This window comes from Saccopteryx bilineata, chromosome 3 (genome assembly GCF_036850765.1).
Source record: "Saccopteryx bilineata isolate mSacBil1 chromosome 3, mSacBil1_pri_phased_curated, whole genome shotgun sequence".
Lineage (NCBI taxonomy): Eukaryota > Metazoa > Chordata > Mammalia > Chiroptera > Emballonuridae > Saccopteryx > Saccopteryx bilineata.
Genome location: NC_089492.1, coordinates 191081974 through 191109196, shown reverse-complemented (window position 1 = coordinate 191109196; position 27223 = coordinate 191081974). Strand labels below are relative to the sequence as shown.

Sequence of the window (27223 nt, the reverse complement as noted above, 5' to 3'; positions counted from 1 at the left end):
TTTGGTGGAATGGCATCAACAAATTGGTCGAGAGGTAGGAAGAGGTTGTAAACAGCAACGGTGAATATATAATTGATTAACTTATTGATATAATTATTGTTTTTTGTTTAAATAAAAGTCTTCAGTAAAAACGCTACGTACTTATTCCCCAACCCAATATTATTGCGAGGACAATGAACAGAATTCCTATTGCAAAATTCAAGAGGCACCCAGTAAGAAAAAAGTTGCCTTCAGAGACTATGATTCATGTATATATCAATCTTACTTGTGTGGTAACTGGCACCTTAAATTCATTTATATATACATATATATATGTATATATATATATAATGTTATATATGTCATAATAGATTATATATTTACACTAATAACAATTACTTATTTATTTACAGGGACAGAGAGTCAGAGAGAGGGATAGACAGGAACAGAGAGAGATGAGAAGCATCAATCATTAGTTTTTCGTTGCGCATTGCGATACCTTTGTTGTTCATTGATTGCTTTCTCACATGTGCCTTGACCATGGACCTTCAGCAGACCAAGTGAATTCTTGCTTGAGCCAGAGACCTTGGGTCCAAGTTGGTGAGCTTTGCTCAAACCAGATGAGCCCACGCTCAAGCTGGTGACCTCGGGGTCTAGAACCTGGGTCCTCCGCATCCCAGTCCGATGCTCTGTTCACTGCGCCACCGCATGGTCAGGCCAATTTTTATTTTTTATTTTTAAATATAAAAAGGTAGCTAAACACAAAGTTAGATCAGAAAACCCTCAATATAGATTATTTTGAAACATTAAAAAATTGTAATAAAATGGCTATCTCACACTAAAATGTGAATAAAACCTCTTACCCACATTACACTCCAAACCTAGTAACAACTTAAAAACTGTTCAAACCTATGGAAAAAAAAATCTACCATGACCAATCTACATTACCTAGGAAAGGGTAGAAAAAGGGATTAATAATCAGAGCCATGCCCTGGCCAGATAGCTCGGTTGGTTGGAGTGTCTTCCCACTTTAATCCTCAGTCAGGGCACATACAGGAACAGATGTTTGTGTCTCTCTCTTGCTCTCTCATCTTTCTCTAAAATCAATAAAATAAACATTAAAAAATAATAATCAGAGCCAGTTTCAGACAAATGGCCGTGAGTAATCAACAAGGCAACACAGTGACAATTCATCAGCTGTGCTATTTCACAGAAATAATCAGAAACCCCAATCTTACCACTTCAACAAACTTCATTTTCTTACCTAACTGACCCTGTTAATATAATGAAGAACTCATCCCCTGGTTCTCCCAGCACCACAATCTTCCACTTATCTTCAAACTGGACCAGTTCCAATGTATCAACTTGGCAGGGGGACATCCCCACTTGTCCAGATTCTAAAATAGACACTTTACAAAGAAACTCCTCATACAGCTTCTTCTCAGAGTGCTTCCCACAAGGATTCTTCGATGGTTGTCTCAGTCAATACACCAATTTCACATTTGTTTCAGTTACGACTAAGTTCTAGGGGTTCCATAAATCAAAGCAAGTTCTCCAAAGCTTTGTCCTTCCCCAACCCTGGTTTCCCATTCATTACTGATACAGACAGCCATCTCTCCTTGATCAACCACATAGAAATTATCCCCTTCATCACCTTGCTCAATAAGTCTCTCCTGCAATAAAGGAAACCAGAAACATGGCGTCAAAAATACCACTTTTCTCATCAAGACGGGAAAACAGTGCATTTAAAAAAAAATGATTTTAGCAAGAGAGGGAGAGAGACAGGAACGTCAACCTGCTTCTGCATGTGCCCTGACCAGGGATCGAACCAGCAACCTCTGTGCTCCAGGCTGAAGCTCCAACCAAGCTATCCAGAGGGCAATAGGCAGAGGTGAATTTAATGGCGGGCACACTGGGCACATGCCCTGGGCCCCAACTTCTGAAGGGCTCTGCAAAACCCCAACTTTATACTTTTTTTAATATAAGGGGCCCAATATTTTCTTCTGTGCCTGGGGCGTCAACCAACATTAATCAGCCTCTGGTAACAGGGCATTCTTTTTCAGTAGATTTGGCTAAAGCAGCCAGTCTTATGATCATATGCATGAATGGACCTTGTGAAGATTATACTAACTGAAGTAAGTAAATCAGAAAAAGCAAAGTATATGATTTCATACACAGGTGGGACATAAAAATGAGACTCATGGACATAAATAAAAGTAGTCTTATGATCTGTGGTCTTACAACCTTTCTAACATATGATGCAGCATCTTCCTACATGTAGACTTTAACACTTGATAGCACCTCCCCTTTGGCCTTTAACCACTGGGTTGGATGGAGGAGAGATCTCATTCTTCCTTAACTCTCCATGACTGTTTGCTATTTGCAGATTCTGAATGTTTTGCCTCCTTTCTCCAATCTCTCAAAGTATTCCCTAGGAATGCCATGGGTCTCTCCGAGCAGTGCACAGCTGCACAGTCTACTATTGTGCTTCTGCACATAGAGCTCATGTTCCTCCTGCCTCCTCCTCAGTGGTTGTGGTGTGGTAGGGAGCCTGGTTCTCTGTTACTCTCTGGATGCCACAGGTTCCCCTTATTCTTCTTTCTGCTTTTCACTCCCTCTCCACGCAGCTGTCAGGAGCTCCCTTCACTGCTGCTCTCTGCTCCTTCCCTCTCCTCTCCACACTTTTAAGAGATATAATTCTAGCTTGGCCCATGGGCCTTCAAAGGGTTTTTTCCTAAAGCACTAATTTGCTACACATTTTAAAGCCACAGTATTGTAAAGAAGAAATGTTATGACCATCTTTTCCAATGTCCTCAATCTACAGATGAGAAACTTCCCCCAAATAAGTGACTTACCCATCCCATCAGGAGCAATTAGAGGCTAGTGGCTCCCCCAGGCCCTCAAGCAAGCCTTTGCAATGTTTACATGCTGGGGCAGCAGGAGACAAGCTCTCAACATTACTGCCATTGTTGGTATCATTTAATGAAAAACCAGTGGGACAAGACCAAACATGTATGAGCAATCATGCCCATTCCTGGAACTGCGGTACTATTTTATGCACTGTTGAAGGAAAAGATCATGATGGTGCTTCACTGTAGAAGTTTGTTTGCTTTCCAAGTATGCAGAGGTCTTGTTAAAACTTTGGACCATCTTAAAGTCAATTCATCTTAAAAACTTTCAGTCTATATTTGGAAAGGGCAAAAAGTGCAAATATAAGCCTTGGTTTCAAAGTGTACAGTGTCGTGTTTTAGGATTTAATAATTCATTAGTCAACCCATTTTTGGCTGCTCACTTTGGGTAACAAAGACAAAATGAATCCATTTTAGATTCATCAGTTCCACTGGCCTGATGACAAAGACTGCTGCAGCTCTCGGGTCAGTCACCAGAAATGGCGCCTCTGGTCACTGAAGGGTAGGGCTAGAGGGCACAAATAAATCCACACCAACTCCTAGTTTTCTTTATTGTAAACATGAGGTATGCATCCAATTCACATAATACCCTCAAATTTGTTTAAGAAACACAACCTATTATTCTCTTAAATATATATTGAGCAGTTACTATGCTTCAGACACCGTTCTAGGTACTTGGATCCAAAACTAAACAAAGATAAAAATCTGTGCCTTTGTGGAGCTTACACACTAATCACAGGTTGGAAGGTGAAGAAGGTCACACAATATATACAATTGACCCCTGAACAATGCCAATATGGGGGTTAGGGGCGCCAAACCTTCACACAATAAAAAGTAACTACAGTCGGCCCTCTACACATGCAGATTCCCGGTCGTAGATGGAAAATGCAGAAGTAAATTCAATATGTAAGTAATTTTGTTATATAGCTATAGAAAAATAATGTAAAGGCAATAAGGTGAGCAAGGACAAATGGGAAGGAGGCAGACCATAATTCCAAATAGAGTGGTAAGTATAGTGGTAATATAATGTCACCTGACATTATATTTTAAAACAAGGATCAGTTTTGGCAGAACTCAAAATTCTATCAGCATTTTTTCAGTATACCAGTTCTGTAACTGCATCCACTAGTCGAATCGAAATATCAGAACCCAAAAACTGTTTCAAGTGATACCTCACTAGGTCAACAGTATGCATTACAATTCTGCCTACACCTACTTTCTGGACCACGTAACTAAACCCTGTCTAGAGAACAGACTGACAGCTGTCAGAGGGGAGGGGGGGTGAAGGGGTTGGGTGAAAAAGATGAAGGCATTAAGCAAAAAAGAAAGAAGAAAGAAGAAAGGAAGAAGAAAGGAAGGAAGGAGGGAAGGACGGAGGGAAAGAGGAAGGGGAGGGAGGGAGAGAGGGAGGGAGGGAGGGAGGTGGAAGGAAGGAAGGAAGGAAGGAAGGAAGGAAGGAAGGAAGGAAGGAAGGAAGGAAGGAAAACAAAACTCACAGACACAGACAACAGTGTGATGATTACCAAAGGGAAAGGAGGGTGGGGCAGGTAGAAGAGAGTAAAGGGGAGACAAATGGTGATGGGAGGAGACTTGACTTGGGGTGAACACACAATACAATATACAGATGATGTGTTGTAGAACTGTACACCTGAAACCTATATAAATTTCTTAACTAAATGTCACCCTAATAAATTCCATTAAAACAGTTGAAAATTAACAAGATAAAAATACACTTGTATAATATAGTACTACATGACAAGTCCTGTTTTAAGTACTTAATATACTTTAACTCATTAAAAAAAACCTTAGAAATTTTATACATGAATTCAAGAGAATAGTATAATGAATCCTACATATATATTACCCAGCTTTAGCAACTATTAATGTTCTGCTATTCTGGCTTTACCTACCCCTCCCCCCTTTTTAGGAATAGGAACTGAGATGAAGTATTTTAAAGCAATCCCAGACATCCTGTTCATTTCATCCAGGAAGACTTCAGTTCACTCAGAGAACAATTTTTAAATGGCACAACACCGCTGTCATATCCAATAAAATTAACAGTTCCTTACTATCATCTAATAACAACTCCAATTTTTACTTTCCCTGTTTGTCAAATAAAGAAAAAGCCCATCTTTTTTAAAAAAATTGTATTTATTGATTTTTAGAGAGGAATTGAACAACCCACAGGAAGGCAGCCAAAATAAAGAAACATCCCAAATGAAAGAAAAATCTCCAGAAAAAGAACTAAAAAAATTAGAAGCAATCTACCAGATAAGAGTATAAAGCACTGCTTATAAGGATGTTCAACAAATGTAGGAGAAAAATAAATGAAGTCAGTGAGAATTTACACAAAGAGACAGAAACCATAAAAAAGAATCAGACAGAAATGAAGAATAGCTGAAATGAATCTAGTAGATAGAACCAACATCAGATTAAATCAGCAATCTGGAAGACCATGTAATAAAAATCACCCAATCAGAACAGCAAAAAGAAAAATTCTTTAAATGAGCACAGTTTCAGGGGCCTCTGGAATAACATCAAGGGTAACATAACATACATCCTTGAGGTACCAGAAGAGAGCAAGCAGTTGAAAACCTATTTGAAGAAATAATGACTGAAAACTTCCCTAACCTAGTGAAGGAAATAGACATACAAGTCCTAGAAGCACAGAGAGTCCTAACAAGATGAACCCAGAGACCCACACCATATTAAATGCCAAAGGTTAAAGACAAAGAGAGAATCTTAATCAGCATGAGAAAGGCAGCTAATTACCTGCATGGGAGCTCCCATAAGACAGTTAGTTGATTTCTCACAGAAACCTTGCAGGCCAGAAGGGATTGGCACAAAATAGTCAGTGGTAATAGCATATATTCGCTAGCAAATCTAGTTCATTCCACTTTTGTGTTCTACCTAGTATATGACTTTTCTCCATGGCCTCTGCTTTTATTTCCCTAGAGCAGCGGTTCTCAACCTGTGGGTCGCGACACCAGCGGGGTCGCCTAAAGCCATGGGAAAATACATAATGCATATCAGGTATTTACATTCCGAATCATAACTGTAGCAAAATTACAGTTATGAAGTAGCCACCAAAATTATTTTTTGGTTTGGGGTCACCGCAACATGAGGAACTGTATTGCGGGGTCATGGCATTAGAAAGGTTGAGAACTGCCCTAGAGAAAGTCATCATCATCATCTTTTTTGTGGGTTACTAAAATAAACATCCAACTTGTCTCCCCTTCTTGTTTCAGTGATAAAAAGCATGGAGCTACAACCAAGATTATTCTACCCAGCAAGGCTGTCATTCAGAATCAGACATAAAGAGCTTCCCAGACAAGAAAGAGCTAAAGATGTTTGCTACATCAAGAAATGTTAAAGGGGCTTCTTTATAAAAAATAAATTGAATAAAAAAATAGTAATAACAACATATCTATCAATAATCACTTTAAATGTCACTGAATTCAATGCTCTAATGAAAAGACATAGAGTGACTGAATGGATAAGAAAATAACTCAAACATATGCAGCCTACAAGAGATCCACACTAAAAATAAAGGGATGAAAAAGATATTTCATGTAAATGGAAATGAAAAAAAGTTACAGTAGCAATACTCATATCAGACAAAATAGACTTTAAAACAAAGACTATAGTCTTTGTATAAAGAGAAAAAGGACATTTCACATAACCAGATATGGAAGCAACAACCTAAGTGTCTGTCAAACCATTGGATAAAGATGTGATACATATATATAGCTGAGTATTACTTGGCAATAAAAAAAAGAGAAAATCTTACCATATGCAACAACATGGATGAACCTAGAGGGTATTATGCTAAGTAACTCAGATAAAGACAAATATCTTATGACTTCACTTGTTCATGGAGTCTGAAGAGCAAACAAGCAAAACCAGAGACTAACTCATAGAGAACAAACTGGTGGTTGCCAAGTGTGAGAGGGGTTGGGAGTTTGGGTGAAAAAAGTGAAGGAATGAAGTGCAAATTGGTAGTTACAAAATAGTCTGATGATGTAAAGTCCACCATAGAGAATATATGGAGCCAGGTGAACACTAGACTTTTGTGGAAATCACTTCATAAGTAACATAAATGTCTAACCCCTATGTTATACCCCTTAAACCAGCGGTTCTCAACCTGTGGGTCGCGACCCCGGCAGGGTAGCCTAAAGCCATCGGAAAATACATAATGCATATCAGGTATTTACATTCCGAATCATAACTGTAGCAAAATTACAGTTATGAAGTAGCCACCAAAATTATTTTTTGGTTTGGGGTCACCACAACATGAGGAATTGTATTGCGGGGTCACGGCATTAGAAAGGCTGAGAACCACTGCCTTAAACTAATATAATGAATGTCTATTGATTGAAAAAATACAACTTTGTCAGAATAAGACCCAACAAATACAAGAATCAGAAGATCTTGAAGATAAAAATCCCCGAAAGTATACAGCATCACTAATCTGTTTTGCATTCTTTTGTTAATTATAGAATATTTCATGGGGCAACTGTTGTTTCACTGAAATTCTATTTCACGTTTTGAACTTTTTAAACTCCAGAAAGGCAGATATTATGAACATAATAAATTTGGCTTAAAATTTTAAAAGTTTAGTTGAACCCCCCTAACCTACCCACTCCAATAACCCATCAACTCTCAAACAAGCAAGCCCAAGCTTCAGTTTGAGGGAAACTAAGTTTATTTGTAGAAATTGTCTGATGCAAGGGCTTAAATTAGCATTTCTAATGAAGAGTATAAGGCAAAAACAAATTTTTTTCAGTAATTTTTGTGTTTTGTTGCAATTGCACCCTTATTCTCGTTCTCACCCCAAATCTGCTCCACCCCCAGTCCTTCCCAACATAGTAAGAGGCAGTTTCAGCAGTGTCTCAGCTGCTATGGTCAGAATCCTTGATGTCATCCTTCATTCTTTTTCTATACTTCTCATATATTTCCTAGCAAATCCAGTTCACTACACTTTTGTGGTTTATCTAGAATCCAACCACTTCTCTTCATGTCCCCTGCTACTGTTCTAGAGCAAGCCACCACCACCACCACCATAATCATCATCATCATCACCATCATCACCATCATCTCTCCTGTGGGTTACTACAATAAACGCTCCACTGGTCTCCCACCCTTACTTCCTCACCAATTCTCCAGAGGCCACACAGTGATATTTCAAAACAGAAGTCAGATCATATCTTTCCTCTGCTCAAAACCCTCCAACAGCCTAACCATCTGATTTCATTTGCTATCTTATCCCTTGGTTTATGAAGCGCTGCCTCTTGTTTCTGGAACATTTCCGGGTCTTTGCATTTGCTGTTTGCTTTGCTTGGAATTCCCCTCTCTCCTGATATGCACATGACTCATATTCTTCAAGTATAACACCTCAGTGTGGCCTAATTTAAAATGGCAAACTTACTTCTCCCCAACCATTCTTTCTTCTCTGCAACAGTTCCCTCCACAGAATTTATTACTTGCTGATACACCAGTTATACTTACTTTATTCAATGCCTTGTCTTCCTATTAAAATGTAAACTACCTGACCTGACCTGTAGTGCATTGGATAAAGTGTGGACCTGGAACGCTGAGGTGGCCAGTTCAAAACCCCGGGCTTGCCTAGTCAAGGCACATATAGGAGTTGATGCTTCCTGTTCCTCCCCTTCTCTCTCCCTCTCATCTCTCTAAAATCAATAAATAAAATCTTTAAATATATATATATAAATTACCTGAAAGTAGTAATTTTTGTTTTTATTTACTGCTGTGTCCCCAGCACCTAAAATACTCAAACAGTTGATAAATAAATGAACATGCCAAATAGTTGAACATGAAATTGCTTATGAACTGGGAGATCCTAGTTCAAAAAAGAAGATTAAAGACAAAAAGTGCATTATATATAATCATCAATGCACACAGAACAAAGTTGCAATGAATGACTACATAAACAGGCAGCTGAATTCTCCTTTAAGTGAACACTCAGAGCTTCCAGCTTCTTCTGAATCAGAACAATTCTTTTCCTTAACCTGATTTGATAGGAAACATGGCCTTTTAATCATACGATTTCAGATGGGTCTTTGGCATGTAGAAACACAGCAAAACAACTGGCCCAACTCTGTCGAAAGTGCCTTTACACTGACATCAAGGTGGCAGACATTCATTACATTTAAACATTTTCAATGCTTTGTAAAAACATACTGGAGGAGAAAAATATATATAAAAAGTAACACTGTATAAAGTTCCCCATTAAAATAGATTAAATAAATTCTCTATCAATAACAGAGAGCCAGTGACTGGATCTGGACAACAGAGCTTGGAGCTTTTTACATAATGACACGAGAAAACTTGGATCAGTCCTCACAGACACAGCCATAATAACCATTTGGTTAACATCAATATCCCGCCTTCCAGAGGCAGCTTAGTGCACAGGTAAGAAAAGTAACTGATGGAAGATTACTGTACGGAACAGAGTGCTGATTCTATTTGCCCTTTTTTGTCTTCGCTGTCTTCTCCTTTCTTTTTTTCACATGTTTAGGAATTTTGTTTTTTCTTTTCTCTCTCTGGGCTTCCTTGACCATCTTTTTTCTTTCCTGTGAAATAATGACAAAAAAAATTTTTAAATCTATAATATACATATAGAAGTAAAAAATAAAGACCCATTTGGATAACTTCACAGCTGTTTTCCTATGAATCAAATTTCAAGTAACACTACTATTAATTCAATCAAGAGTGAAGATATTTAAACAAATTTTCATTTACCCTGAAGTTCAGCAGTTTTTAAAACAGCAGAAATAACTTTTTTTTAAAGATGAGGTTTTCTAAGAAAAATCCATTCATTTTGGATTACTCATATTGCTACAATTAAATAAAAAGATATATGTAAAAAGATAAAGTATAACATGAAGAAATAAAAATGATTATTGTTTGGTGGTAGATTTACAGAAATTTGAAGACAAACAGAAATATCCGCAAGGATGTTATCAAATGTTTGCAACCATATTTCTTTACAAGTTTCATATTCTAACAAAAATAAAGGTTACAAAGAGATAAAAATATTTATTTCCAGTAGACAGAGAGATAAAAATGTAATAATAGCAAGTTGGGTATGTCTCTCTTAAGATCCAAACTTTATAAAGTTTAAAGGATGAAGCTAAGAACGAAGAGTAATAGTTACACAGCAGTCGTGTATAATTCAACCACTAGTGTCTCTTCCATCTACAGCTATGAGTAGAATAGTCTCTCAGAGTCTAGGACTCTGGGCTGTAAATCCCCCCTAAAATGGCTCGTCGGTGTTTCACCATGAGGCCATGTAAACATCCTTTGTACTTCAAGTGAAAGATAATCATTTTTAATCAATGTACTGAATTTAGTGTGTCCCCTTCCTGAGCAGTGCCCAAGGAACTCCCAATAGAAGCCCAATCAATATGTAATGTTACCACCAAAACAAAAGTTCTTGCTTAGGAATTGAAACTACAATTGGAGGTGTTTGCTGATCAATGTTTTCAGGCACGATAATCTAGATAATGAAGCAAAGAGAAATGAGAGTACCTATGCTGTCAAGTTAAAGGTCAAGGGAATATTCATTCATGGCTCACCTTTTTATCAACTCCAAGGTCACTGGTGGGCTTCTTGGAACATGCACGGCCTCCCTGCTCTCCAGACTCTGCATCAGAACACTCAGAGCTTCCAGCATCTTCTGAATCAGAATAATTCTTTTCCTTATCATGATTTTCTAGGAGTGCAGGAACCTTGAAAATATTACAGAACCATGTTATTCTAAACCAATCATTATCTATCCTTATTAAATGTATCAGTGACAGAATTCAGATTTTAGCCTTGCAGATGTACTTTGAAAAACAAATGTCTGTCATATAAAAGCATGAAAACAACAGAATCAATGTTAGGGAGGAAGCCTGAAACTAGCCATTCCAGTAAGGTCCAAGAACATCCCCAAATGAAGAAACTGGGGCTTCACTGGATGACCCAGAAAAACAACGTGACTGTTCTCCAGAAAAGGAGAACTAAGTTGGGATTTGGAAGCGCAGTATGTGCTGCATAATGGAGAGACATTGAGAAATGCATTGTTAAGCGATTTCATCACAGTGTGAACATTGTACACCACACTGCTGCAATCATATAGGCTGTAACTTTTATGACTATTAATGCAGGTTTGTTTATACCAGCATCACCAGAAACACACGAGTAATGTGTCACATTAAGATGCTGAAATGTCACTAGGTGATAGGAATCTTCCAGGTCCATTATAAACTTACGTTGACTGAAACATGGCTATGTAGTGATGACTGAAATACAGACAGAAGTAAAAAATACTTATTGGGATAATTTTACAGCCGTTTTCCTATAAATCAAATTTCAAGTAACAATTACTATTAATATGATCAGTCGGAAGAGGTTTTCTCTTTTATGCATTAAAACAAACAAAAAAAGAAAAAAAAAACCCCACACACATTTAAAAGGTAATTTTCCCCCAAAAAAGACAAGGTAAATTTTCAAAGAGCAAACTGTGATCCTTTATGTTAAAGCCTTTAATTAAAAAACATTAAAAAAATTAAGAAATACTTTTATTATTGCTTAAGTAGAAATATTCCCTGCTGTTCTAAAATGCGAAACAAGACTGTTTTAAGAAAAAAACTAACACTACAGGACTTCAGCACTGTAAGAATGCTAAACTCAACGACACTGCTCTTCCTACACACTTTAAGTTGGTTGTAAAAACACCAAGAGGTACATGGTTATCATTAATGACTTCACAAATGAAGACCTGGATACAAAAAGGATCAATGCCTCAGTTGTAACAACAGCACAATTCAGAAGCAGAATAAAAAATAAACTGTAAATTTCTGTATTTCAGTCTTACGGTTAAAAAGGATGAACACAAGGCCCTGGCCGGTTGGCTCAGCAGTAGAGCATCAGCCCAGTTTGTGGAAGTCCCAGGTTCAATTCCCAGCCAGGGCACACAGGAGAAGCGCCCATCTGCTTTTCCACTCTTCCCCCTCTACTTTCTCTCTATCTCTCTCTTTCTCTCCCAAAAACCAAGGCTCCATTGGAGCAAAGATGGCTCCATGGCCTTTACCTCAGGTGCTAGAATGGCTCCAGTTGCTATGGAGCAACACCCCAGATGGGTAGAGCATCACCCCCTAGTGGGCATGCTGGGTGGATCCCAGTTGGGCGCATGTGGGAGTCTGTCTCTCTGCCTCCCAGCTTCTCACTTCAGTAAAATACAAAAAAAAAGACCTTTAAAAAAGCATTTCTGAAAATGCTCAGACTTTGAAAGTCCGTGTACGTACTAGTAACTATATTATTGTTAATTCTATTCTAATAATACTTTACATTAAATTTTACTCCCTTTAAAAGAGCTTCCACATAATAGAAACATATTCTTTATACCTTCTGAACGCCTGATAAATCTTTCTTCAATCCTGTGACGGTTTGGTACAGAATCTTGTAACCACAAAGAAAAAAACAAAAATTAACATAAAACTAGACAATGAAATATCACACTCCAATATTAAGAGAAAACACTGTGATCTAAATGATATATTGTGAAATTATAAAAAGTTGCCTAAAATATATCTTACAATAACAAAGAAAGTTTATAGCAGGGTGTTATTCTTGTCCACCTGTCATACACACATCAGCCAATTCCAGCCCACAGCCCAAATCCACCCAAAACGTTGATGGTTTCCACTGACGAACATTCAATTTGATGACGGAAAACTCTGACTTTGAATCTCAATGAAATAAAATGTAATCTCCTCTCCAAGATAATCCCATCTTCTCTCATTAGTAGACCTGCATCATGAAAGCTGTATTAAAAGACTATTAAAGTTTTTTATTTTATCAATAAAAATTTGGGGGAAATTTTTTCTCTTTTTATATAATGACCTACAGAATATCCTCAATTTTGCTTCTTGGCCTGCAAAGTCAAAATATTTAATCTGGCCCCTTAACAGAAAAGATTTTCCAGACCCTGAAATACATGTTAGTGGATCCAGTATAATAACCATTTATAGTATATCCTAGACCAGGGGTCCCCAAACTTTTTACACAGGGGCCAGTTCACTGTCCCTCAGACCGTTGGAGGGCCGGACTATAAAAAAAACTATGAACAAATCCCTATGCACACTGCACAAATCTTATTTTAAATTAAAAAACAAAATGGGAGCAAATATAATATTTAAAATAAAGAACAAGTAAATTTAAATGAACAAACTGACCAGTATTTCAATGGGAACTATGCTCCTCTCACTGACCATCAAAGAAAGAGGTGCCCCTTTCGGAAGTGCAACGGGGGCCGGATAAATGGACTCAGGGGCCGCATGTGGCCCGCGGGCCATAGTTTGGGGACCCCTGTCCTATACTATACAAATTTTCTTTCTTCTGCAATTATAGTCTGTTGGACTCACTCAAATGTGTTATTTTCTTTCATAAATACCAATGAATTCCCTTTACATCCAAAGTGCACAAAGAATATGTTAATGCAAAGGGAAATAGCAAGCTCCCTAGATTAGAAGCCAGCATTCAAAACTGCAGGTTTGGGATGGTAGTTTCCTTTGTAAACTCGCTTGCTACAGAGAAACCAAGCTACTCACATTGTCTTGTTGGGCATTCATGGCCATGTCTTCTTCCTTCAATTTCATCATTATATCCATATCCCTCTCATAATTTTTTACTTCATTTAAGGTTCTAGGAATATATGCTCGCTTAAACACCTAACAAACAGGGAAGAGTAAAATCGGAACTATTATTCATATATTCTCATATTCACTCCGCATCCTCACCCCCATCAGGTCATAAAAATAAATCTACGGCTCTGGCCAGTTGGCTCAGCGGTAGAGCGTCGGCCTGGCGTGCAGGAGTCCCGGGTTCGATTCCCAGCCAGGGCATACAGGAGAAGCGCCCATCTGCTTCTCCACCCCTGCCCCTCTCCTTCCTCTCTGTCTCTCTCTTCCCCTCCCGCAGCCAAGGCTTCATTGAAGCAAAGATTGCCTGGGCGCTGAGAATGGCTCTGTGGCCTCTGCCTCAGGCGCTAGAATGACTGGATGCAACAGAGTGATGCCCCAGAGGGGCAGAGCATTGTCCCCTGGTGGGCATGCCGGGTGGATCCGGTCAGGCGCATGCGGGAGTCTGTCTGACTGCCTCCCCGTTTCCAGCTTCAGAAAAATGAAAAGAAAAAATAAATAAATAAATAATATACCTTCATCATCTACTACAACACTAATTCTCAGCCAGGCTGTGTGTGCAGGCTGGTGTTGCATGTGCTGTGTACTGTGCCAAAAATAATGTTACCAATGATAAAAGACTAAATATGATTTAAAGTTATCCTTAGAATAACACTTCTCTCCCCTGTCGTTTGCATTCAAAAATATTTTTCTGGGTGGAAAAGACAGGAATGCGCCTTCCTGGCTCTGCCTTACAATGGATGTGTTCTTAGATGAACACTACCCATTCTGTGCTACAGTGACAAATGTTCACAACTGCTGATAAATCTAGGAGACCCTGTGTTCATGCAGCACAGTGAGAGCTATGAAAATTTAAAAAGTAATAAAACAAAGCCTAGTATGAATCACCTTCACAAAACACACTAATTCCCAAGAGTAAAAATTATTTTTACTAAATATAAATATTTAAAATATATAATGTTACTGGACTCAACATTTAAATCATTTTAAAAAGCCACGTTTGCAAATGAAAACAGGCTTTTCCTTCTTGAGTCACATATTCCAAAAGGTTCTTCTAAAACAATGGGCTATGGACTGAGTAGAAGGATGAAATGGATGAAAGTTATACAATTTTGCAACATATTATATCTCAAGGAAATAGTATCATTTTAAAAAGCACTAGTGTTTCCTAAGGCTGTCAACAGATGATAAATCATACCTCTTCATCCACATGATCTTGGCTGGACCGTTCTTCCTTGGTCCTTTGGGATGCTATTTCCATGGCCTTAGGAAGAAAACAATTACTTTCCTTCACACACAACCTACAGAAGACAGGCCCATTTCCCAATTTTAGTATAAATCTGTTCTAAACTTTCTCAGGATCAGCTTCTCACATGCCTAAAAGAAAGGACTTGATGTCTTCTAGTGGCCAGGATATCTCTCCATGTTAGATCTCACCAAAAAGTAATAGAATAAATCAAACTTGTCCAGCCTCAGGGAATCCCTAGCCCCTTCCTCAAAGGCAATACCACTTTTACTAATTTTTAAATGATTAGCAAGAATATTTAGTAAAGGAAAACTGAGACCCGAAGAGTGAAAGAGCCTGACAAGGTGGTGGTACAGTGGACAGAGCATCGACCTGGGACACTGAGAGCCCAAGTTTGAAACCAGAATGGTCACAGGCCTGAGTGTGGGCTCATTTGGCTTGAGCACAGGGTCACCGCTTGAGTGTGGGATTGCCAACACAATCCCATGGTTGCTGGCTTGAAGCTCAAGATCGCTGGTGTGAGCCCAAGGTCTCTAGCTTAGGAAAGGGGTCATTGGCTCAGCTGGAGCCTCAGGATCAAGGCACACATGAGAAGCAATAAACGAACAACTAAAAGTCCCACAATTACAAGTCGATGCTTCTCACCCCCCTCCTTTCCTGTCTGTTTCTTTTTCTCATTAAAAAATAAAAATTAAAAACGCCTGACCAGGAGGTGGCTCAGTGGATAGAGCGTCAGACTGGGATGCAGAGGACCCAAGTTCGAGATCCCGAGGTCGCCAGCTTGATCGTGGGCTCATCAGGTTTGAGCAAAAGCCCACCAACTTGAACCCAAGGTCGCTGGCTCCAGCAAGGGTTACTCGTTACTCGGTCTGCTGAAGGCCCGCGGTCAAGGCACATATGAGAAAGCAATCAATGAACAACTAAGGTGTCACAATGAAAAACTAATGATTGATGCTTCTCATCTCTCCCCGTTCCTGTCTGTCTGTCCCTATCTATCCCTCTCTCTGACTCACTCTCTGTCTCTATAAAAAATAAATAAATAAAATTTTAAAAAAATAACTAAAAGAATGAAAAAACCATTCCTTAACTCTTGAGCAGTCAATGAAGGGAATCAAAGAGAAAATGGAGAGCTCTAATTGGAGTAGGAAGTTCTAATGCTGCTGCAGCACAAACTACCAAAGAAAAAAGTCTGCACAAACGATGACTGACACCAAAAATGTGACAAAGATTCTGCAGGATTCTTTCAGCTTGTAAAACTGTAAGAATGAAGATTTGTTCTCTACTCTAATTAGAATATTCAGAAAAAAGGAAAGTGGTACCAGTAGCTTTCAATTTTAAGGTCAGACACTAAAATTAGTGTTAAGAGTTTAGTACCAAAAATAATGTAATATTTATTCATTCCATTAACAGACGTGATTACTTTCTATTGCCAGGTACTAATTAGGTGCTGGCAATTCAAGATAAAAACCCTGTCCCTTAGGAGTTCACAGTCTAGTGGAAAATGACAAAATTTAAAATAATTAAAAAGAACTTTATATATGAAAGTATATAGGTGACTACTTCAATTATAGTTACATAATATGAAAATAAGGTTGGCCCTCCATATCTGTGTATCTGTATCTGTGGGTTCTTGGATTGACACTATTAAAAGAGCGTTACACTGTTGCTGTCATGTACTATATAGTTAGGCCTGTGATGGTTGCCTCTGTACTAAACATGCACAAACATTTTTTCTTCTCGTTATTTCCTGAACAATACAGTGTAACAATTATTGATGCAGCATTCATGTTACATTAGGAATTTTAAGTAATCTAAACATGACTAAGTATGGGGAAGGCTGTGTGTATATTATATGCATGTCTATTCCATTTTATATAAGGGGACTAAGCATCCTTGTATTCTGGTATCCCCTAGAGAGGTCCTGAAATCAGTCCCCCTTGGATAATGAGGGATGACTGTACATCTTTTAAAATAATTATTTCTGCCTGATTTCTCAGGAAAGCTTTCTGAACTGACCTTTACAGTTCATTTGGCAAAGCAAAATGAGCAAAGGTAGAAATGGGAAGACATCTAGGGGGAAAAAATATGAAAAAGTGTGATAAAACCTGCAAACCTGTGTAGGGGCATATATGACATATGTTCAATATCCTGTGATTCAGAGATAACAAAAGAAAAATAGATTATCTAGACACAAAAATTAAAACCTTTTGTACATCAAAAGATATAATCAACAGAGTGAAAAGGCAGCCTATGGCACTGGTCCCCAACCTTTTTTGGGCCACTGACCGGTTCTATGTCAGAAAATATTTTCACAGACCGACCTTTAGGGTGGGACAGATAAATGTATCACGTGACCAAGACAAGCATCAAGAGTGAGTCTTAGACAGATGTAACAGAGGAAATCTGGTCATTTTTAAAAAATAAAACATTGTTCAGACTTAAATATAAATAAAATAGAAATAATGTAAGTTATTTATTCTTTCTCTGCGGACTGGTACCAAATGGCCCACGGACCGGTACCAGTCCGTGGCCCGGGGGTTGGGGACCACTGGCCTATGGAATAGGAGAGAATGTTTGTAAATCACAGAGTGTTAATAATATTCAAAATACATAAAGAACTTCTTTAACTAAAAAATCTGATTAAAAGACGGACAAAAGACTTAAAAAAACTGTCTCCAAAGAAGATAAACGAATGGCCAATAAGCACATGAACAGATGCTGAACATAATTAGAGAAATGCACATCAAAACTATGTGACACCACCTCATACCCATCAGGCTAGCTACTCAAAAAAATAAAATAAAACCAGAAAATAACAAGTGTTTGTGAGGATGTGGAAAAATTGGAACCCTTGCACATTGTTGATGGAAATGTAAAATGGTACAGTCATTAAGGAAGACTGTATGGCTGGTACTCAAAAAAAAAAATTACAAGCAGAACTGCCATATGATCCAGTTAATTCCACTTTTGGGTATACATCCAAAAGGACTGAAAGCAGGGTCTTGAAGAGATATTTGCACACACATGTTCACAGCAGCATTAGTCACAATAGGCAAAAGGTAGAAGCAACCCAGATGTTCATACATGGATTAATGGATAAACAAAATGTGGTGTATATATAGTGGAATTATTATTCAGTCTTCAGAAGAAAGGGGATTCTGACACATGCTACACCATGAACAAACTCTGAGGACATTATGCTAAGTGAAATAAGTCATCCAGAAAAAGACAAATCATGTATGATTTTACTTTTATGAGTACTTAACATCATAGTAGAATGGGCTGAGAGAAGGGAGAAATGGGGAGTTAAGTGTTTAATGGGTAGTTTGTTTCACAAAATGAAAAAGTTCTGAAGAAGGATGGTGGTGATGATTGCACAACACCGTGAATGTACTTGATGCTACTGAACTGTATACATTTAAAAATGGTTAAAACTGCCTGACCAGGCAGTGGTACAGTGGATAGAGCATTGGACTGGGATGCAGAAGGACCCAGGTTCGAGACCCCGAGGTCGCCAGCTTGAGTGCGGGCTCATCTGGCTTGAGCAAAAAGCTCACCAGCTTGGACCCAAGGTCGCTGGCTCGAGCAAGGGGTTACTCAGTTTGCTGTAGCCCCACGGTCAAGGCACATATGAGAAAGCAATCAATGAACAGCTAAGGTGTCGCAACGAAAAACTGATGATTGATGCTTCTCATCTCTCTCTGTCTGTCTGTCCCTATCTATCCCTCTCTCTATAAATAAATAAATAAATAAATAAATAAATAAATAAATTTAAAAATGGCTAAAATTATAAATTTTATGCTTTGCATATTTAACTACATTTTAAAAATGTTGTGATTCAGAAAGCCTTTTGAGAAACAAGAGAAAGGAATTAATGACCAGTAGTTAACAAAAAGTTTCTTACTAAATGTTCATAACTTTGAAAATTTAATCTTGCATGATAATTACAGTCAACAAATTTGGCTTTAGCACTGGCTTTTTACTATACTTTTGATTCTCCATCTGTGAAATCAGAGGGAAAAGGTCTTAGGAAGCTGTCAAGGAAACAAAAGTTATGCTGAGCAATTTGAATAGTCAGAAGTGCTACATAAAGGCAAATTACTACTGCTATTTTCTATTTTTTTCCTTCCTTTCCCCATCTCACCTTTGAGAGATAAGCATCCATGTTCTCTTGTGTAATTGATGGGTCTGTGACAAATTCAAAGAGCTCCCGCACAGTCATCACAGCAACATTATGCTTCAAAAAGAAATCTATCAGAAGTAAAATGTTACGGATAGCTTTACAAGGGAAAAGGTCATTACAGAGAACTTTATAGAGAAACTAAGAAATAAAAACGTACCACTCTACAGAGAAACAAAGACATAAAACCATACCATCTACCAGCTAATGGTGTATCATTCCAACTAATGATCTAGCACCAAGGTTTTACATCAACAGCTTAGATTACAGAATCAAAATACACAAGCAAGCTGGTAGGAAACTAAAATTTCCACTCACCACTGACATTGGCACAATCTTTCCTCAAGAACTCCAAGGCATGCGGATGGTCATGCTCCACAGACTGAGAAACATCAATGATGTGCACACTGCCACCACTGTACCTGTGGGCCAGACCCGCAGAGGCTGTGAGAACCGCAGGGACGTGAGCACTTCCACTATGGGAATGTGACAGCTCGGTTCAATGGCTGAGGGCATCGAAGGCAGGAAACACACCCTGTACTATGACCATATGGAAGACAACTTTAAAACTTTAGATTTAGTATGACATCCTGGATTGTTATTTTATCTTTTTAAAGGACATGAAAAGATTTATGGGAGGTTCTTGGGACAGAGCATACTCACAGCATGTTAAATTCACTGAGATCTGCGTGGACAAGTCTGGCATCCTGATACATTATTCTCATGTACTGAATGACTTGCAGGTACAACTCCCGAGCCTTGGATTCCAATAACTGGACATTTTTCAAGAGTGGCGCTGGCCTTTAATAAGAATAAAATGAACAATGAAGATAAACTGACCAAAACAAGTTTTCTAAAATGAACAATGAAGATAAACTGACCAAGACAAGTTTTCTTGCTTTATACATTTGTTATAAGCACTTCTCTTATACAACTCATCACAAAGCAATCCAGTGCACTACAGATGTACCATTCCAAAAAGCTGTCAACAAACAGGTGTTTCCTAGCTTACTGTTCAAAATGTTCCTCAGAAACATAGTGAACTTTGCTATTCTGAAGTATTTTGAGGCTTAAAAAATAAAATAATTGCCTGACCAGGTGGTGGCACAGTGGATAGAGTGTCGGACTGGGATGCGGAAGACCCAGGTTCGAGACCCCGAGCTCATCAGCTTGAGCGAGGGCTCATCTGGTTTGAGCAAAAGCTCACCAGCTTGAGCCCAACGTCACTGGCTCGAGCACGGGGTTACTTGGTCTGCTGAAGGCCCGCAGTCAAGGCACATATGAGAAAGCAATCAATGAACAACTAAGGTGTTGCAACGCGCAATGAAAAACTAATGATTGATGCTTCTCATCTCTCTGTTCCTGTCTGTCTGTCCCTGTCTATCCCTCTCTCTGACTCACTCTCTGTCTCTGTAAAAAATAAGTAAATAAAATAAATAAATAAATAATTACTCTATGCACTAATACAGTTGAAAAGAGTCATAAAAAATATTCTAAGATGGAACAAGCTACTTGAATGAGAAATATCCGTGTACTGCTAATTCAAAGCACATAAAAATACAACTCTGAGCACGTAATTATTAGAGGTCTTCCACATACTCACATGTCTTCTTTACCAATGAAACCCATGACAAGAACATGACTTCTTAATAGGATAGGTTCTGGGCACGGGACTCCTGCGGTATTTAGCCTGTGATATTAAAGCAGATAAAAGGACAAATGAAAAGTCGAAACAGTATCTAAAACAAATTACAACAGCCTGACCAGGCAGTGGCGCAGTGGATAGAGTGTCGGACTGGGATACAGAGGACCCAGGTTTGAGACCCCGAGGTCGCCAGCTTAAGTGCAGGCTCATCTGGTTTGAGCAAAGATCACCAGCTTGGACCCAAGGTTGCTGGCTTGAGCAAGGGGTTACTCGGTCAGCTACAGCCCCCAGTCAAGGCACATATGAGAAAGCAATCAATGAACAACTAAGGTGTTGCAAGGAAAAACTGATGATTGATGCTTCTCATCTCTCTCCGTTCCTGTCTGTCTGTCCCTATCTATCCCTCTCTCTGTCCCTGTAAAAAAATAAATAAATAAATTACAACAGCTACAGTGCACAGGATTAATACTGGTGTTCAGAAACAGCACCAGGGCCTCTCAATTTCATTACTGTATTTCAAAAACTATAAAACACCCATGATTTTAAGTGGCACCATCATGTAACACCAAGAATGACAAAACACTGGCAATTCAACTACAATGTCCCATAGCTTCTAACATCCAATCCAATTCCAGAGATGTTAAGCTGAAAAAAATATGCAAGTCTTAAGAGTTGACAAAATACAGCAGATATATCTGCCATGATCTTTCCAAGTTGACCAGCCTGAACAAGGATTAGTAAAAACAGTTGGACTCATACATAATAGCTAATAGAGCACACGCAGGTTTCAGGGCTTTCCAAACAAGCATTAATACCTGCTTATCACTAAAATAGCCAGTGTATGGCACCTGTGTAAAGCATATAAAGTGTCAGCTCAGAAAATACATAAATGTGTCCAAAATTGAACTGAAATAAGAAAAGGAAACTGATAGAAGAGTTTTGGACCTAATAAAACTCTCTAAAACTCTAAAACCTATTTTAAAATGATGCATCATTCTCACCACCTGATTAGAGTAACTTCCATGCTTAAGATCTGCTCGTAGAAAACAGCCGAAGCCAGTGTGCAGGACACAGACAGACACACACCCCAGACAGTCACCTGATCAAGTTCCTCATCTCTTTTTCTGCCCAAGTTTTCACCATTTTTCTGGGATTTCCTTTACAATAGCCATGACGAAATCTGGAACAAAGAAAAAATGTATTTGCATCATCCAATTCCAGTTTCCATTTTTTAGGATATAGAAATTAAGCCAATTGGGGGGGGGGGGAATCTGAGCTCACCTGAATTCCCCACTTACATACTTGTCCCGATCTTTGAACATCAAAATAGAAGTTTTATAAATTTTGATAGCTCTACTCTCTCCATTTGTTGTGCTAGCATGGTATACATTAGCCTATTTTAAGTCAAAACCAAAGAAAATTAAGTCAGTGTTAAATAACTACAAACATTATTTTACTTTTTCAATCTATTTGATTCTATCCTCAAAAGTTAAAAAAAGAAAAAGTGAACTGAAATAACATGCATAAGGAACACCATCATCTTGAAGATATGAATTAAAATATAAAACCTCATACCACAAGATACAGTAAACATATCTCCAAATTACATATATAGTAAAATCTAACTTAAATACATGTAAGAAGCAGCTTAAAACATTTTTATATTTCAAGCATGTGGAAAATACTTGAGGACATTCTCACAGCTCATCATTTATAAACTGAATTTTACTAAAAACTGCTTTCCAAAGAATGACTCTCTAATTTAAAAAGACTGTGTTTGGTATGACCAGGCAGTGGCACAGTGAACAGAGTGTCAGCCTGGGACCCAGAGGACCCAGGTGTGAGGTCCTGAGGTTACCAGCTTGAGTGTGGGCTCATCTACCTGAGCGCAGGCTCACCAGTTTGAGTCCAAAGGTCACTGGCTCAGCTGGAGCCCCTCGGTCAAGGCACGTATGAGAAAACAATCAATAAAAAACTAAGGTGCTGCAACAAAAAGTGATGCTTCTCATCTTTCTCCCATCTTGTCTGTCTGTCCCTGTCTATCTGTCTCTCACAGGATTTAAAAAAATGTTTTTCTTTCTTCATTTCCATATATGAAGAAAAAAAAAGGAGAAAAAACATCAGCTGACTCACAGAAACTGAACCATAACCCCCCTGCCCCTATTAGTAACTACTTGTTGAGGACTCAGCCTGTAGCAACCTGACTACCTAGGCTTGCTGCTGAGCATCGCCACCTGGACCCAACGGCATGTGAAGAAACAGCAGTGAAAAGGCACCAGTGAGCACAGCATCCTGCCTAGCTATAAACATCAATAAACAGTGATGAAATTATCCTGACTTGTGTATGTTTTTTTTTTAAGGTTCATTTTATTTACGAAGTACCTTAGTTTCATTTGTTATCTGAAATAAGAAAACATGAAAACAATCATGCATCCAAAGAAAAACTCACTTCTTTTCCTGTGCTAATGCAGCCATTTATCTCTGATATGATTCCTCTAGTCAACATCTTGAATAGTATCATTCGTGTTCTGGGATCCAACACCTAAAAAGAAATGCAAAAAACAGAAAGTTTAGAAAGGCAGTACCAAATATTTCTCACTGAAGAATGTGACAATTAATACAATGAAAAGCTTAGCTGTACAGTATAATCCTGGTGGCTAAATGAATCACTATTATGGTGTTATATTCATTCTAATTTTTAGTAAAGAATAAGAGATGAAGGCCAAGGGAACCAGAGAGACAATAACCCAACAAGTTCAGTCACAAAAAAAAAGGCTATCAAGTCTAACAGAAGCAGAAATCGACTCTGCACTAACACCCGCTAATAGAAATATAACACAAACTATATATGCAATTTCACATTTTCTAGTCAACACATTAAAAACTGTAAAAAATAACCGATAAAATTGGTTTTAATATATTATATTTAACCCAATATACTATCATTTCAACATGTTATCAATATAGGAAAAGTTATTAGTAAGAGAGCTAACACTCTGTTTTTTGCCCTGAGTCTTCCAATTCCAGGGTGCATTTCCATTTACGACACCCCTCAGTTCAGAGCCACACTTCCAGGGCTCAGCCGCCCTCTTAAACCAGGGGTCAGTATCCTGCCACTCAGGAGTCAAATCCAGGCCATAGCCTATTTTTCTACAGCCTGCAAGCTAAAAATGGTGTTTACATTTCAAAATAGTTGTTAAAAAACTAAAAAGGAACCATGAACCACAAAGCTCAAAGTATTTATTCTTTAGCCCTTTACAGGAGTTTGCAGCCCCTCGCTACAGATGAGATTATCCAGGAAAGGGTCTCCTTCAAATCAAAGTCAAAGTAGTCAACTTTGACTTAAAAAGACCCCAAAATCCTCTTTAACAAAGAGAAGGCAATTAATTAAAGCCTGCTCCTATCCGTGTCAGAAACTGAAGCAGCCACGTATTTACATGTAATTTCAAGGGATGCCCACGATCGCCCCTCCACTCTCCTCGTGGCTCAGGCAGCCCCTTCAACTTCACAAGTGAGACGATGTCAGGTGGCCAAATCTAACTAGGTCTACTCTAAGTCTATCCGTCAATGAGGGGTCTGCGGTCAGACCAGAAATCTAACCAGGAAGACTGTAGGTCTACCCTTCAGTGAGGTGTCTGCAGTCAGACCAGAAACCTATGTTAATAGAAACTAAATAACCTTAAAAGACTGCAGGACTAAAACCCAAACTACCAGCATGGCAACTGAAGAGAATGAAAGAAAAGCAAATGAAAAGGCAATAAAGAGCTAACTTTCCTCCTCTACTACACAGGCAAATCCCATGCATCTAGATAGAGACCTGTGCTTCTGCCAAACTGTAGGCAGCCAAGTTAGGGGACTGAAAGGAGCAACATGCCAAAAAGGCTGAACAACAAAATAGAGAAAGAGAAATATGATACAAGCATAAGCTTACAAATGTGTTTTATAAAGACAGCTTAAAACTCAAGTTACATACTGTCACTCGAAATTAATTTAAAAAAAGAAAAAGAAAGGATTTTCTGCCTGAGTTATTTTAGGATTTTTGAAAATTAAAGCTGCCTCATCCGTCTGAGCTGGACTACACTTTGTTTTCAATCACAAAAAGAAATCACACAAAATAAATTAGAGAACAACGAAGACAAAGATCCCAGACCTGTTCCTGCCTATATGTGAACTCAGGTTAGGTGTTACTCCTTGGAGGGCTGAGCTAAATAGTAAAAAGAGTACTTACGTCTTGAATCAAAGAGGACACTCTGCAAAATGTGTCTCTACATATGTGTATAGGTGGAGAGAGGGTGGTAGGTTATACAGTAGCAATGTTCTGACCCTTTTTATCATTTTGTTCACATCAAAATCTGGATCAATGTTAACATCCAATCACAACTCTCTACACCTGGGAAAACTGGGGGCTAACTTTTCCCCATTTTTGAATATAAAGACTAAAATAAGCATAATTTCTAAACCATTAATAAAGGATTTCTAATTGAAAATTTTAAGGCATCCTCCCTCTCTCTCTCTCTCTCTCTCTCTCTCTCTCTCTCTCTCTCTCATGCTCATACATATGGACACACACACACTACCACCCACCCTACTTTGTAGCAGATACCCAACCTATCTTCTGAGAAAGTTCATAAAATTCCTTCAGACCTTGTTTAAGACAAAAGATCCCTGGTTTTACAATCAATTCTGTTTCCCCCTAGAAGATGAAAGCGCTGAATGGTGGCTATGCAGGGACACAGAGCAGGCATGACTAATTGGTCTATTAACACAGTAGTTCCGTTACATGGTGAACGTGCAGTGCAGTGTACAGATGATGTATGATGAAATGATACACTTGGAACCTCTGTAATGTTTTTAACCAAGATCACCCTAATAAATTCAATTTAAAATAAAAAACAGTAAATCACAGAGAAAAACAGTTCTATTATAATTAAAGCAAAATGTAGACTCTGAACTCAAAACTATTAAGGGATAATTTTATACAGGACTAATTTTAGATAACAGCATTAAGCAAGAAGGATGAAAGCAAACTATAATTCAAGGAGAAAAAATGCTACCTTAAAACAAGAACTTGTAACACATTTAAATTGTACCTGTTCTACAGTTGCTCTGTCTGCCTTATCTTTGATGCGATACCTAACAAAAAAAAAAAAAAAAAAAAAAAAAAAAAGGTAGAGCAGACATTCAAAATTCAGTCAGAGAAGCCAAAATAAAGTTTCTACATGTATATCATTCTACAAAATTTCTGAGCAGGTGGTTTCTGTAATAACGAATTTCATGAGCTCATTGTAGTTTCATCACTCAGTGACACTCCTTTTCATTTCCCCTTAATAAAAGCAATTTAGTTCCCTAGAGCAAAAGGAGTTTATATCTGCAGTGTAAAAAAAAAACTATCCATATTTTAGAAGCATTAAACAAAAAGAACAAGTGGGGTAAAAGTGAACTATGCTGTGAGAAAGAAAAGATCAAGTCTACGGGCCTTCAAATTTTAATGATTCTATCAGTAGAGAACTAAAGTCAATTTATAAGGCTTCCTCCTCTTTAGAATCAAAACAACCTTTCAAGACAGTTACTTTGTTTTGTATTGAAATGCAAACTCTGATTAGCTTCAGGTCACACACTAAGTGACTCAATTAGCACACTTAGCTAAAGTAATAAAGATTCAAACACAAAGTTTCAGACACTTCAATGAAATAACAAATGACTACAGTGTTTCTCTGAAAGTTACCATAGTACTGCTTAGACAGCAATAAACCAGAAAAAATACTAGTTTTTAGTTGTATAATCTTAGTGTCACTTTCTATAATACACTGTTAATGTCTTAAGAGTTAATAGCATATATAAATTAGCCAGATCTTAATTAAACAGCTGGTTTTGAGAACAGAAGTGTAAATGTAATGTTTTCAGTTATATCCTTATTTAGTTTTAAATCTTCCCTTGATTTTTTAAAAATATATCAGGAAAGGGAACAATTTTTAATAAATTCTAAAAGGGGAGCATTTTTATGCTAAAAATTCAATGTTTTAACAATTTAAATATTTAAACAAATTTACAAACACTATTCTAAGGACACATTTGTGAATTTCACAAGATTATAGAGTTTTAGCATCTTTTTCTTAAGAAAACTCATTTAATATTTTCAGTTTACAAAGCCACAGGCTACCCTCATTTAAACTAAAAAAAAAACCCCAAAAACAAACCCCAAAACAAATCCTTTGCAAAAGAATTACAATCAAGACTCTAATTTGTTTAGAATTAGCCACTATCAGCCATGTTTTATAGTTAAAATATTACTTACATATCTGCTTCTTTCTGTCTAGACTTTTCGATGACTTTATTTATGACAGAATCAGTAACATTTAACTTCTCTAAAAAAAGGAAAAAAATCGGCAATGTAAACAGCATGTAAGAGAAAGATATTCTTTCTGAATACTCCTCCGCTCTTCCTTCCCATTTTCTAAATCTTTATTATACACAGAACATATAGTCTTTCTGAATAAAATACTTCTCCCTTCTTCCTTTTCTATTTTCTAAATATTTTATTATACATAGAATATATTC

The 27223-nt window shown here is 37.9% G+C and overlaps 1 protein-coding gene and 1 pseudogene across 3 annotated transcripts in view; both read right to left on the bottom strand.

Moving 5' to 3' along the window:
- Positions 1-401: 401 nt before the first annotated feature.
- Positions 402-1713, bottom strand: LOC136328955 (cAMP-dependent protein kinase type I-alpha regulatory subunit pseudogene; annotated as a pseudogene).
- A 2605-nt stretch (positions 1714-4318) lies between these two features.
- Positions 4319-27223, bottom strand: part of RIOK1 (RIO kinase 1) — a 33423-nt gene continuing 10518 nt past the window's right edge. For all 3 annotated transcript variants that reach the window (XM_066268448.1, XM_066268450.1, XM_066268451.1), the window contains 14 exons: positions 26961-27030; positions 25756-25798; positions 23115-23207; positions 21947-22059; positions 21765-21845; positions 20624-20710; positions 19684-19821; positions 19339-19442; positions 18985-19091; positions 14793-14858; positions 13505-13624; positions 12300-12353; positions 10487-10639; positions 4319-9481 (listed from right to left, as the gene is read on the bottom strand). In XM_066268448.1, coding sequence (XP_066124545.1) covers positions 9371-9481; positions 10487-10639; positions 12300-12353; positions 13505-13624; positions 14793-14858; positions 18985-19091; positions 19339-19442; positions 19684-19821; positions 20624-20710; positions 21765-21845; positions 21947-22059; positions 23115-23207; positions 25756-25798; positions 26961-27030 — 1340 coding nt within the window. In that variant the 3' untranslated portion in view covers positions 4319-9370. The remainder of the gene's footprint in view (positions 9482-10486; positions 10640-12299; positions 12354-13504; positions 13625-14792; positions 14859-18984; positions 19092-19338; positions 19443-19683; positions 19822-20623; positions 20711-21764; positions 21846-21946; positions 22060-23114; positions 23208-25755; positions 25799-26960; positions 27031-27223) is intronic.